This window comes from Leptodactylus fuscus, chromosome 1 (genome assembly GCF_031893055.1).
Source record: "Leptodactylus fuscus isolate aLepFus1 chromosome 1, aLepFus1.hap2, whole genome shotgun sequence".
Taxonomy (NCBI): domain Eukaryota; kingdom Metazoa; phylum Chordata; class Amphibia; order Anura; family Leptodactylidae; genus Leptodactylus; species Leptodactylus fuscus.
This window is the reverse complement of record NC_134265.1, coordinates 90,751,051-90,766,104: the sequence shown is the minus strand read 5'-3', so window position 1 is coordinate 90,766,104 and position 15,054 is coordinate 90,751,051. Positions and strand designations below refer to the sequence as shown.

General features: G+C 39.8%; 1 protein-coding gene across 1 annotated transcript in view; it reads left to right on the top strand.

Annotated features, from left to right (window-relative positions):
- Positions 1-13,948, top strand: part of PTPN11 (protein tyrosine phosphatase non-receptor type 11) — a 50,959-nt gene extending 37,011 nt beyond the window's left edge. Inside the window, exons 15-16 of the mRNA XM_075273481.1 lie at positions 8,947-9,051; positions 10,317-13,948. Coding sequence (XP_075129582.1) covers positions 8,947-9,016 — 70 coding nt within the window. The 3' untranslated portion in view covers positions 9,017-9,051; positions 10,317-13,948. The remainder of the gene's footprint in view (positions 1-8,946; positions 9,052-10,316) is intronic.
- The last annotated feature ends 1,106 nt before the right edge of the window (positions 13,949-15,054 follow it).

Below are 15,054 nucleotides of genomic sequence, written 5' to 3'. Positions count from 1 at the left end.
CATTTTAGAACACAGAACACAGTCTTTGCTTTCAGAAGATATGTAATAAATGTGTAAATAGTATAGCCACCTTTATATACATTCTCTGCCTGGGTGCGACACCCAGAGCCTGTGTCAAAAGACAAGATGTGGTTAGGGTGACCGCTGTTTTATATAATCTGCATTTGGGTCCCATTACCGGGACCCAATGTGACACTATCAGATTTCTGACATATCTTGAACATACCTCTTTAACACTGGAGTTTCTTATGAATTCATTACTTTTTTTAGTTAGTGACATGCCCTTTGAGGATGGTTGATAAATCGCTGCAGTTTTTTTTCTATGTCTCCGCCTCAGTTACCACCTAGGCAACAAGGTCTAGAAATAGTTCAGGTTCACATTTACAGATATATACTTCTGGAGTGATGCTAAATTAAGGCGCATTTACATAATGTTTTATGCATCTGTTTAGCATGATGCCAGCTGAAAGACATGTTTTTATAGGGTGTTAGACTATGCTTTGTCCAATTTAGAAAAAAAAGACAGACCAATTTTTTTTTTTCAATACGTAAAATCCTGTATATACAGATGCCCTTCAATTGGCATATATATCGGATCTGTTTTTAGCATATACCGTATATACTCGAGTATAAGCCTAGTTTTTCAGCACAGTTTTTGTGCTGAAAAAGCCCCCCTCGACTTATACTCGAGTCAAGCAAAAAAAGAAAAAAAAAATTGACCAGCCGCAATAGTAATGTATAGAATCTCCCATAAAACATAATAAATAAAATAAAAGTTCTAAATCACTCCTTTCCCTAGAATACATATAAAATTAGAAAATCACTGCTTTCCCAGCAACTACAGCACCCAAGAACTCCGTCCATTTTAATTTTTGAAAATTTCCAGTAGCTGCTGCATTCCCCCCCCCCCCCCAGGCTTATATTCGAGTCAATAAGTTTTCCCATTTTTTTGTAGTAAAATTAGGGGCCTCGGCTTATATTCGGGTCGGCTTCTACTCAAGTATATATGGTATTTTAAATTAATCTGCTAAACAGATGCAGAAAAATGCATGGTAGTGTACACTCAACACTCTTTGTAGCATAGAGATTTTTTTTTTCCTTTTGTAGTGTGGTTACAGTAGATACAATGGAACAAGTTGATTAAGTTTGGCGTATCATATGCTATCTTTATAAACAGCCAGACTGGCGCACGGCCTGAGAGATTTGTGAATCTCTTAAAGCTGTTGGCTGTCCCACTTAACCCTAGAACACGCACCCATAGAAATCTACACATTCACGCACCTGGGGCCTTTTAGGCCTGTTTACAATTATCATGGAATAACTAAAAGAAAAATACTTTTCAAAGTTTATTGCAAAGTAAGGATGCATTCCCACTAGCGCTGGGGTCCGCTAGGACGGGATTCCGTAATGGATCTGACCTCCTAGTGACCCCAGCTAAGGGTTTTTTGGGGCCTTGCAGGCCTGCCAGGTTACCTGTTTTCTATTTTCTGTAAAATTACTTTAGTTAGATTTTTGAAACTCTAGGTATTCCTCAGGTATATAGTTGTTAGTAATTTCCAGTTGTTCATATATTTTTATGTTATAGGCATTTCAGTATAACAATAACTTCAGTGTCAGAGAGTCAGATCCATTATGTATCCCCTTCTGACGAACCCCAGCGCTACTGGGAACACAGCCTAAGGGCTCGTTCACATCTGCGCCAGCACTCCGTACTTCAGGTTTCCGTTTCCTGCACAAAACAGAGCCGGTAGATGGAAACCTGCAGGAGGCTTTCTCACCCATTCATTTGAATGGGTGAGAAAGCTGTCCGGCCGTGAGCGGTGGTGAGCGTTTTATGCTCTCCGCCGCGAAACCGTTTTTTAAAATCCGGACAGAGTACTGCATGTCTGACTCTGGGTCCAGATTATAAATCCCGGTTTCGCGGCGGAGAGCGTAAAACGCTCACCGCCACTCAAGGCCGGACAGCTTTCTCACCCATTCAAATGAATGGGTGAGAGCCTCCTGCAGGTTTCCATCTACCGGCTCTGTTTTGTGCAGGAAACGGAAACCTGAAGTACGGAGTGCCGGCGCAGATGTGAACGAGCCCTTAGGCTGTGTTCCCAGTAGCGCTGGGGTTCACCAGAAGGGGATACATAATGGATCTGACCTCCTGGTAACTCCAGCTAAGGCTGCCGGAATGGCAGGAATCTGCCAGCCTTAGCTGTGGTCACCAGGAGGTCAGATCCATTACGGATCCCCTCCTGGCAGACCCCAGCGCTACTGGGAATGCATCCTTACTTTGCAATTGTAAAATACATTTTGAAAAGTATTTTTATTTGAGTTATTCTGTGTTATTTGCACACAGGCCTAAAAGGCCCCAGGTGCGTGAATATGGGGTAGTCCCAAAAAAAGGTTGTTATACCGAAATGCCTATAACATAAAAATACACTCACCGGCCACTTTATTAGGTACACCATGCTAGTAACGGGTTGGACCCCCTTTTGCCTTCAGAACTGCCTCAATTCTTCGTGGCATAGATTCAACAAGGTGCTGGAAGCATTCCTCAGAGATTTTGGTCCATATTGACATGATGGCATCACACAGTTGCCGCAGATTTGTCGGCTGCACATCCATGATGCGAATCTCCCGTTCCACCACATCCCAAAGATGCTCTATTGGATTGAGATCTGGTGACTGTGGAGGCCATTGGAGTACAGTGAACTCATTGTCATGTTCAAGAAACCAGTCTGAGATGATTCCAGCTTTATGACATGGCGCATTATCCTGCTGAAAGTAGCCATCAGATGTTGGGTACATTGTGGTCATAAAGGGATGGACATGGTAAGCAACAATACTCAGGTAGGCTTTGGCGTTGCAACGATGCTCAATTGGTACCAAGGGGCCCAAAGAGTGCCAAGAAAATATTCCCCACACCATGACACCACCACCACCAGCCTGAACCGTTGATACAAGGCAGGATGGATCCATGCTTTCATGTTGTTGACGCCAAATTCTGACCCTACCATCCGAATGTCGCAGCAGAAATCGAGACTCATCAGACCAGGCAACGTTTCTCCAATCTTCAATTGTCCAATTTCGATGAGCTTGTGCAAATTGTAGCCTCAGTTTCCTGTTCTTAGCTGAAAGGAGTGGCACCCGGTGTGGTCTTCTGCTGCTGTAGCCCATCTGCCTCAAAGTTCGACGTACTGTGCGTTCAGAGATGCTCTTCTGGCTACCTTGGTTGTAACGGGTGGCTATTTGAGGCACTGTTGCCTTTCTATCAGCTCGAACCAGTCTGGCCATTCTCCTCTGACCTCTGGCATCAACAACGCATTTCCGCCCACAGAACTGCCGCTCACTGGATGTTTTTTCTTTTTCGGACCATTCTCTGTAAACCCTAGAGATGGTTGTGCGTGAAAATCCCAGTAGATCAGCAGTTTCTGAAATACTCAGACCAGCCCTTCTGGCACCAACAACCATGCCACGTTCAAAGGCACTCAAATCACCTTTCTTCCCCATACTGATGCTCGGTTTGAACTGCAGGTGATTGTCTTGACCATGTCTACATGCCTAAATGCACTGAGTTGCCACCATGTGATTGGCTGATTAGAAATTAAGTGTTAACGAGCAGTTGGACAGGTGTACCTAATAAAGTGACCGGTGAGTGTATATGAACAACTATATACCTGAGGAATACCTAGAGTTTCAAAAATCTAACTAAAGTAATTTTACAGAAAATAGAAAACAGGTAACCTGGCAGGCTTGCGAGGCCCCAGGTATGCGTCCGCCAGCCTTAGCTGGGGTCACCAGGAGGTCAGATCCATTACGGAATCCCGTCCCGGCGGACCCCAGCACTAGTGGGAATGCATCCTTACTTTGCAATAAACTTTGAAAAGTATTTTTTTTTTTTTAGTTATTCCATGATAATTGTAAACAGGCCTAAAAGGCCCCAGGTGCGTGAATATGGGGTAGTCTCAAAAAAAGGTTGTTATACCGAAATGTCTGTAACATAAAAATATATGAATAACTGGAAATTACTAACAACTATATACCTGAGGATTACCTAGAGTTTCAAAATTCAAACTAAAGTACTTTTACAGAAAATAGAAAACAAGTAACCTGGCAGGCCTGCGAGGCCCCACGTATGCGTTCTAGGGTTAAAAAAAACAAAACTCTCCTACTCCTGGGTCGGTTATGGTGTCGTGTCCCCTGTTCCATCTTATTACAACACTGTCTGAGCTGGAAATGAGGCGGCTCCTATATCACTGTGGCCCTATCACTGGTGGGTACCACACCAATACCCTATAAAAATATCACTTTTATTAAATACTGTTTAAAGACAATTACTATGTTGCCCACAAACAATATGCAAATTAAAAGTGACTCATATCGCATCCTGTATGTTAACATGCCTAACATGGGTTTCAATGCAGTGGAATTCTAATAGATTGACAATTTGGTTCATCTTGAAATACACATTTATAAAATACAGGATGTGATGTTATCAACTTTTCATTTTCACATTGTTTATTGGCATCATATTGTTTTTACACAGTATCTAATAAAATTTATATTTTTATAGGGTATTGGTATGGGAATGGGGTCTTGATTGCTAATTGGTAAATTGTAGGTAAACTTAGTGTAATAACCCTTACCACCTCAAGTGCATTGATGTAGGTTTATGCAGGGTGCCAGTGACATATTAAAGTGACATCACTGGCAGCCAGCATGTGACTACTGAGGCCAGTGATTGGCTGTGGCAGTCATCTGTGACAGTTCACATTTGGCTTAGTGTTGACATGGGACCTGATGCCAAACCCAGGGGTATGTGAGTATCACATCGTTTTTCATTTTACCCCAGCCTCCCTGGATTTTCCCGTTTTTGCCTTTAAGTTCACACATCGTATACGGCTTTTGTCATGGACATATTAAAGCAAGTTTAACTATAGAACTTCACAATAAAACTAATTGATAATAATCCGTAACAATTTCCTCTTCTGCTATATATGCAATGGGTAGTACAAAAAACAGGGCACTGATAATTCTGCAGTCTTCTAATATCATTTTTAGATTAGCTTTTAATTGGAACACTATTTTATCTTTTTATTTTATTTTTTTTATTGCTGTTCAGTTTTTAAAAGGCTTTTTTCCCCTTGTTGTAGTTCTGCTTTTGGAAAGCAGCAAGGGATAAGATGCTATCATATCACCACTCTTGAAGAATGCAAAATAAGGCTAGAAAGCCTTTCAGATGGTGATTAGCTTGAGCTCCATACTGTGAAAATGGGCCAATTGTGTTTACCAGATATAGGAGCAAAGGAACTTTATATATTCTATTTCAGCTGGAAAACAATAGCAGAAGAGCAGCAGAACCTGATTGTTATCTTGTCTAGTGTGCATATTGGTAACAAACAGACTGAAACAAAAACCGCAAAACAGAAACTTTTCTTAGAAGGAATACAAAAAGTTAGTGACAGTGTTGTATAGTAGATGAGGTTGGATGAAGACATCAGTCCACCAAGTGCAACCTATAACCCTACAATCCCTATATAGTGTTGATCCAGAGGAAGGCAAAAAAAAACCCCATGAGGCTCATGCCAATTACCCCATTTCCGGGTAGCCACGACATGTTTGCTACAGATGGGGCATGCTAAAGACTCTCATACACATTTCACTAAAGTTAAGATAAGATAATCCTTTAATAGTCCCACAGTGGGGAAATTTCAGTATGTTATAGCAGCATAGTAATACAAATACAGGATAATACACAGTAATATATTACGGAAGTAGACACTCATAATCTGAGAAGAGAAACTATGCTAGGAGTCCATAGCAGCTAAGGAAGAGAGGAAAGAAAGAAGGAAGACTTCAAAGTCATTTAGTTTTCTGTGCGGAGTGATCTTCACTTGGTCTGATGTACATTATACAGCCTGGTTGCGGTTGGAAGGAAGAACTTGCAGTTGCGCTCCTTCTCACACTTGGGATGAAGAAGACGATCACTTACAGTGCTGCCAAGTGACAACAAGGTCTCATACATGGGGTGGGATTTGTTCTCCTGCATGGAGCTCACCACAGACAGTATCCTTCTGTCACCCACCACCTGTACTGGGTCCAGGGGGCTCCCCAGGACAGAGCTGGCCCTTCTGATCAGCCTATCAAGTCTATTTCTGTCCCTGGTTGATATACTGCTCCCCCAGCAGAAAATGGACAAAGTAGATCATAAAGTTGTTTGGGTGAAATCATAGTTTTATTGAAGCTGACACACAGCCATCATCTTACAAGAAGTTAGCCATTTTTAAAATGCTATAGGTGACATACGAAGACTGTATCCATCCAAAAGAACTGCCCATAGAAGTCTTTTTAGAAGGTGGAAGGAGGGTAGAGGAGCTGATGGGGAGAAGCAGAGACCTCTACAGACCCTCCTGCAGCTAGTCATCAGTTTTGTTCACATATTATAGAGTACTACTGTATAATATCTTTGCCGATTGTTAGTGAGGGAGATGGGCTGTCGTGTGTGTAGAGGGGAAAACTGTTATAAAGTGCAGGATGTTAGTCAGAAATATGGAACAATTTACACATATATAGCAGCTTATTCCGAAAAGTCATCCATAAGTGGAGATATTCTTTAAGGTTGCAACTTTCCGCCCATGATTATTTGTATACTTATTACACTTGACTGTCTTTCCCACAGAAGCAGTCGGTACACGCTACTTCACATTTTAGGTTCACATTAGTTTTATTTCTGTATGGTTCTCGAGGGTTGTTGAAAGCGAATTCTTGCCTGCTGCAATTTACTTCCTCTCCGTATCAATGACTTATACAGGTCTCTTGACTTGGGAAATATGGCAGAAATTATAGATGCTGAAATAAATGAACTTGGAAAAACTAATTTTGGACAGAGGATTTGAAGAATTTTGAAGAAGTCTTAATTTTATTTCTGTCATACTATTGAGTAATGAGTAGACAAATGAATGCCTGGAAACCAACATTGATCAATTGCTCTATGTACAGTAAGGAAATCTTGGCCAAGAATGTGTTTGGATAATTGCAAAATGAAACTTGGCCAAATAGAAGTAGAGTTTATTTGCATAAAACATATTATCCATCTTGTGACATAGGCATATTATATATTTATGTAGTGTACTATGAAGTATACACTATAAAATGTGACCAAGGACGTCAAATGTACTATAAAGAAGTCGATCCAATGTCACAGCATAATTGTCCTTCAGATGGTCTGTGGATATCCATTTTCTTCTCAAGATATGGAGGATCAAAGAAAATAATCTCACCTATTAATTATATATTCTTAGAAAATGACATTTTTCTTGCAATTCGGTTATTCTCCTCTCAAGTAGTGGCAGTGCTTTACTTTTTTGTACCTCCCATAGAAGTATAAGGAACTGTGGCAAGCCATATAACTCTTAAAGTAGACATGCTGATGGAAAAAGACTTGGAACCCCATTCAAGTGAACAGTGGAGGTTTCAGAAGTTGGACTCCCACTGGTTTAACAGACAGGAAATTAAGTATTATATAATGATCATTAAAGGGAACCTGTCACAAGAAAAATGTTTGATATCAAACTGGCCATCTCCTTCTGCTCTATAACATGCTGCCTTCAGATTGTACAATTGTTGTGTGAAAAGATCAAGTATAACCTAGTGCTCCAAACTACAAAAAAAATAAATGAGCCATTGGTTCCTAAATGGTTATTTAGGAGCCAAAACAAATTTTTAGGCACCAGTGCCCCTCTCCACCCCACCCAAACAGTATAATGTTCCCCAGTGGCCACCCACATAGTATTTCACATACCACAAAAAAAGTCCTTCCCATAGCCCCATTTCCATGGAGCTCTCTGTAGAATGCCGCTTTAATGATGGAGAAGGAAGCTTAAAGCTTCCTGCTTTACCATTGTATTCCACTTTGTGTCCTGAGGATGCAGATAGTGTTGACATTGACGTATGCAACTATCTTGTCACTTCGCTGCATGCGCTACTTCTGTTTGCTTTTCCACGACTGAACATTCTTGCTATCATTTGCAAATTCTCAGTTGGATTGGCGAGTAGTTTGGCCACCATCTGGAGCCCACTAATCTGTCATTTATCCATTGAAATCTCTGATAGGATGCCTCCTTCTCAACATAGAAACAGCAATGACAGACGGCTTCTTCTCTACGACTGTGCATACAGAGATAGCTGTGACTCTGCTTTAGTGCATTAAACCAAATGATGTCATATGCTCTAGCAAGGAATATGGAGAGCAATTGCCTTTAAGAGACAACCCTTCTTCTAGGAGTCCTGTGACTTCACTACCACAATTTATTCTAAATTAGTTTGCGTTGCTAAGGAGTTTATCAATTATATACAAGGAAATCTCCACGACAGGCTTAATACATATTGGTGTTTTATCCCATTTTGGTGGATCCTTTGACATTTGAGATTATACAGAGACCTAATTTGCCTTGAAATGAAGTGATGCTCATATGTTTTCATCTCTGCAATCTTCAGAATTGAAGAAAAGGCCACCTCTACAGGCTGGAACCTTCTTATTCATGTGCTTCAGAGAATAAGAAGCAAACTACTTTTTTTTTTTTTTTTGCTTAAGCCCTATTTTTGCTTGGTTTATCTATATAATCATTAATATCATGCTTGATTTGGCAATTACTGCGATAACTTCAGGCGGTTTTCACCATTCATGATTCTGCAGTAGCGGTAGAGAGATTCTGCAGCTAGTATATGAATGGATATTGAGATGATGTTTTTCCTGCTATGAAATGATATCCGGATGCTTAATCTGGTAATTATGAACATAATTTCTGAGTGATTTTCAGCCTCTGGGGTCTGTAGCAACCATAATGTATGAAACTAGTATATAAGTACAGCTACCCTGGGACGGCATTGTACAGATGCATTTTTTCCTGTCTCTTTCGGTTGAATAACTACCCGAATGTCTTGTTTCTTCTATTACAGCATGAGAGAAGATGCCGGTAGAGTATATGAAAATGTGGGCCTTATGCAACAGCAAAAAAGCTTCAGATGAAGTAAACCGCTGCATCTCCACCACAGACTGGAAATGTAGGCTTCACAGTTTTCATGTATATTTGTATTTTGCCAAGTTCATGCTGTCTTTATTCCATATAATAATAGTATGCTTGACTTAGACCAATCAGCCATAACATTAAAACTGCCTGTTTGTGTAAGTCTGCCAAAACCGCTCTGACTCAAGGTATGAGATGTCTTGGCAGAAGGAAGGAAACAAGACCTGTAGAGGTTTCCTGTAATATGTGGCACCTATAGGTTTAGCAGATGTTTGGTAGCTCCTGTAAGTTGGGGCCTCCATGGAACAGACTTGTTTTTCCAGCATATCCCACAGATGGAGATCTTGGATCTTGAAGGTCAAGTCAACAATTTGTTGCTGGGGAGGACTCTGCCACACTGAGTGATAGAGCTGCTATATCTTCAAGATAAGGCTCTGCCACAGCACAGAATGAGGTAGCCTCCTCTTTCCCATCTCTTCTCCATAGACTTTTGTGTGTGTATGACTAAAGGCTGTATGAATGCTATATAGATACACTGGTGGACTGAACATAAGGAGGAGAAGAGCAGCCTGATAAGTGGAGAAGCGTACATATTTAATAAGATATATTATAAAGTTTCTCATAGTCATGTGTACTATACATTTGAAAACTTGTTCTATACTTGGAGGTATCTTGACCTTACTTCAATTTGTTCTTCACTAGCTCTTCAGTCAGGTCAGACCAGATGAACTAGCCTTCGCTCTGCAGAACTGTCAATGAGCCTTGGATGCCTATGACCCTGTCTCAGGTTCACCTGTTTTTTTTTTCTTAGACCATTTTTACAAGGTACTTGAAGGGGTTGTGCCACTAGACACCTATCCCCTATCTACAGGATAGGGAATAAGCTTCAAATCACACTGGTCCGAGAGCTATCAGAAGAACAGGGGTCCAAAAATCTCCCTAGAGTCTCCTTGTGAGGGAATTGCCAATGCCGGCGTTCCTTTTACCTCAGAGGGGCTGCTGACAAATTTTCATTGGCTTTATTGAAGTGAATGTAGATCTGCCTATGCAAGTCCATTGGCGCTTCAGTCACAAGGCCTCGGTCCTCCTGATTTCTGGAGGTCTAATTGCTTTTAGCTGCAGTCAGTTTGAATAACGTACCAATCTGTATGTCGAGAAATCGCTGCAGTGTATGAACACAGGTTTAATGTTATAGTTGATTGATTGGTATTCAGATTAGAATTTGTTAGGGGTGGTAAATATACAAGAATGTTTGTACATGTTCTGCTGGTGGTGTTAATTTACTTTCTTTATTTCCTACAGAATCTAATTTTGAGAAAAGGCAAACGAATGTGAAGAAGGATGGGGACACATGAGACCTGGCTTTGCCCATTTAAACAATTGGTCTGAAATCCCTCTGCACAGTTAAATTAATTAAGTATTCAAGAACTTTTGGAAAACCTTAGTCCTCTCTGCATTATAAAAGTGTTGAACTGGTTCACTCTTCACAATGAAGCATCTTTACCTCTACAGCTTTATCTTGTAGAGACCATTAATAAGACTATCATGACGCTGACCCATTCTATCCCCTCTGACAGCTCCCTGTTATCAGTGTGTATATAGCACACTGGGTGCAACTTATTCATTGGCAACCGGAAGTAATAAGGTGGATGCTTAAATTAGAATGGGAACAATTTCTCTCCACAGCACAGACTGTGGCTATGGTCATTACCCATTTACTCTATCTGGTCTGTCTTCATAACTGTGTAGTCGTTCATATAGATCCCAAGCGAATGCGGATAGGCTTTAAATGTGAATATCTGCACTCTTAGCATTCACACAGTATAATGGTGCTTTCCTTTTCTGTCCTGACTTAAGAAAGACTTTCTTAGAAGATCAGGGAGCCCGATAGGAGAATTGTATGGACAAAATGTTTATACCTAGTGCCAATTGTAACGTAGACATTAGGATGTAACTGATGCTGATCTTATGTCATGGTCATAGCACAGGTATGCCAGGTGTAAAGATAAAGTGAAAACATTGACATGCACTTTACAAATGGTTAAATGTTAAACCTGTTTTGCATTTTGGGACTGGCAAGGCAGTCATGCCCATTTTCTCGCATCTGACTGACTAACCAGTGGGGGAAAGGCCTTATTTCACCCACTACTTAAATTGCATTTTTCTGTAAGAGTACTCATTGTGCACAAGCAGTGTTTTTAGTAGTAAGGGCCACTTCTCATCAAGCACCTGCTATGTACTTTTCCCATAGTAGGTCCTTCATTAACCATTTCCTTAAAGTGCCTTTACAGTCACAGTCTACCTTCAGTCAGAAAGTATTTAAGTGAGGCCTGATCTCTTCCCTCCATACTGTGGCCCCACATAATGGATATTGCACTCTTTCATTTTTTTTCTTTAGGTGCTTCATTGTGCTCTAACTTCTTTTTTTCAAGGTGTTTTGTCAAACACCTGCTTTTGCATAGTATCTTTTTGACATACAAGACTTTTTTATGGGTATAACATCACCGATTTATGGTATGTCTACTGGTCACTTTTGGCATACCCCTCTAAATCCAGAAACCTCTTCATCCAACTAACCTATTCATAGATTGTCTTTATTTTTTTTCAAGCCAAGCATTGCTGCTTTTGTTGCCATTTTGCCTTGTTTTCTGTGTTCTTTAGACAGGTAATGCTTGCAGGCAACATACTGGACATAAGCCCAGTATCCTACAGGTTTTACTCAAGCTCACGTTCTGTAACTGTTTTGCCAATGCCAAGCAAAGGGTCTTATTGGACTCACTTAAGATATCAACCATCTGTTGTGCTCGGTGTCACTAGTTTAGTACAATGAAATAGTGAATGTGTTGGTGATGACTGTGCAAATGGTTGATCATTATTCATATACCAACTATACTAATATTCTCTATTGTATACACTTATGCAATTTCATCCATGATGTAGCAGTACAGGTTACATATATATATATATATATATATATATATATTTATATATATTCACAAAATTTAAGCCATAACCATTTTACTGAATGTCTGAAATGTTCCTATTACTTGCATTTAAGAGGAACTTACTATCTTATGATGCAGGAGCCGAAATGTTCAGCCTTTTTTTTATTACCTATTACTGCTTTATAAGGTACAAAATACTTCATGTCCATGCAGTTTCACTACTTTCTAGTAACCTAATGGACTCTTTCTTTTTAAGTAGGTATTTTACGGTGTTAGTAATTGAATTCATTGTTGTAGACAAAGGGTACACAATAGTTAATAAAAATGTAGGCCCCCTAGGGAAAGCATTACCACAATTACCTAATAGTGGGCATGATCTGTACCTTTTTGTCATTATTCTTCATTCTTTTTTTTAATATAGTTATGAATTATGAATGCCCAATATATTTGACAGATATATCACTACTGGGCATAATTGGAACAATGAATTGACGTTTTTGGTCTCCAAACCAATCCAAAATCATGTGTGATCTTAAAATGCCAAATCATTTTTATAGCTACGACTGCGAATAAACATGTATTAAAAAGCACTATATTTTAATATTGAGGTTTAATATTATTTGCATCTTTATAAAAAAAAAAATTGATAGGCTTCTTCTATTTCACAGAGGCTTTTCCAGTGTTATTGTGTCAAACCTCCCAGACAGCTCGCAGAATGCTTTGAAGTCATGTTTTGCCAAAAATGAATTCCATTGCTTTATATGCACTGGGATGATTTGTCAAAGAAAGGTATGCTCGCTGTGAATAGCTCTAGTAAAATAAAACTGTACAGTGGGTATCCTATGTTATTTTTATTGACATCATGCAGCAACTTGGACAGTAGTGGCTAGAAATTGGCAATCTGCCTAGTTATACGTTTTACTTGCATTAAATGATTGTCTACCAAGTGAGTTATTAGATATGTACTGAGCTGAATATTAACATGTATTACGGATATAACTTGTCAACACACAGTTGAGGAATATACTGTGGCACCAGAGAAGTTTTATAGTTCTATGTACCAAGATGTCTGGCAGACTTTGTCATGTATTTATAATTTTACAGCAGCTTTTTTTTTTTTTTGGTACTGCATTTATGTTCTTATTTTTATGACCAAAACATTAAAATCCTTGGTATAAAAAAAAAAAAAAAAATTAAAAAAAAAAATTAAAAAAAGGGGGGACATTAAAACAAAAAAATACAGGAAAGTGAACAGTACAACCATGTGTATGACTTTTAATTACTATGTCATATAAGGGTACCAACAGTGTTTTATTCTAGTTTGCCATTTTTCTTTCTCAAAAACTTGAGGATATCTATACCAATGGAGTCTACTGGTAGAGGAGAACTTTACACTAGCTTTCTTATCATTTTACCGTGAATGTATACTTTATTGCTGGTGATATATGATTTCAGTTAGCAGCACATGCCAAAAACTCAAGGGTAGACTCGCCATCAATTATTATTCTATAGTTGTCATGTAATCTACATCAAGCATTAAAGAACTTTATAAATACATTTTACTACTTGTATTTCCATAGTCCAGGGCTGCATTCAACTCTATGCCACTAAAATTATTCAACAATGGGGCACATTTAGGAAACTGTCTAAACTTATCAATGATCCCATCAACATCTATAGCCTCTATTCAGCCTGATCAAGGGAACAAAAAAGGGCAGTGATTGACCGATCGTACTGGTTTTACAGTGGGTTCTCATTCTAGTGAGGACAAGAATGCCACACACCACTGATGTAAGCAATTTTAATAAAAGAAAAGGTAATAAGTAAGTACAATCCAGCAAGTAAAACATAATAATCATGAAGCAATGCTTGGCGAACCCAATTTCAGCAACACTGTAACTTTAAACTGCTCTAACTCTGGAGCTGCAAGACCTGATCCACGATCTTGATCTTGTTTTAAAGGGATTCTACCATTAAAACCCTTTTTTTGTGGATAAGACATCAGAATAGCCTTTAGAAAGGCTATTCGTCTCTTACCTGTAGACGTGGTCTCCACTGCACCGTTCCTTAGAAATACCGGTTTTTACCGGTATGCAAATTAGTTCTCTCGCAGCGGTGGGGGTGTCCCCACCGCTGCCAGAGAAGTGTCCCCAAACGTCGCCCCCTTCTTCGTCCGCAGCGTCATCTTCAATGTCTTCTTCCGGCGCAGGCTCGTAACTTCTAGGCCTTGGGCAGAGCAGACTGTGCAGGTGCACAGGTCACGGTAAAATGACCGCTTGCACAGTATTGTTAGTGGCCATTTTACCATAGCCTGTGCACCTGCGCAGTCTGCTCTGCTCTGATAGAAGTTACGAGCCTGCGCCGGAAGAAGACATTGAAGATGACGCAGCGGACGAAGAAGGAGGCGGCGCTTGGAGACACTTCTCTGGCAGCGGCAACTCATTTGCATACTGGTAAAAACCGGTTTCTAAGGAACGGCACGGCGGAGACCACGTCTAAAGGTAAGAGACGAATAGCCTTTCTAAAGGCTATTCCAACGTCTTATCCACAAAAAAAGGGTTTTAATGGTAGAATCCCTTTAAAGCCAAGGATCTTGTAGCCCCCATAGATTTAGAGATATCACTAGTTAAAGTGCACATCCTTGCACTTTCTGATTACACAGTGTGCGCTAGAACACAAGCGGCAGGGAGAGGAGAAAATGATTTTGTTATTCTTCTGTCCTTAGCACTTAAGAGAACCCCAGGGGAAGGGGATACCATGGACTTTTTTTTATTCCTTAAACCCCCCCCCCCCCCCCCATTATCAGTTAGAAGCACACTTGCCATTTAACACCTTATATGCTCCAGTCCGTGCAACTGTTGTGACCGTCTCACCTCTCAAAAACAAAAAGTAATAAAAACTCATTAAAAAGTCTTATCTACCCACAAAATACCAGGTTATATTGAAATAAAATGTAAAAAGTTATGACCACAGGAATGCAGAGCGGATAAAATGTTACTGGTATAAGACTAAAATGTGATGAATTGTTAAAGGATTAAAATGTACATATGACATCGGCGTTATGTGCCATTAATATTTATTTCAGCGATTAAATT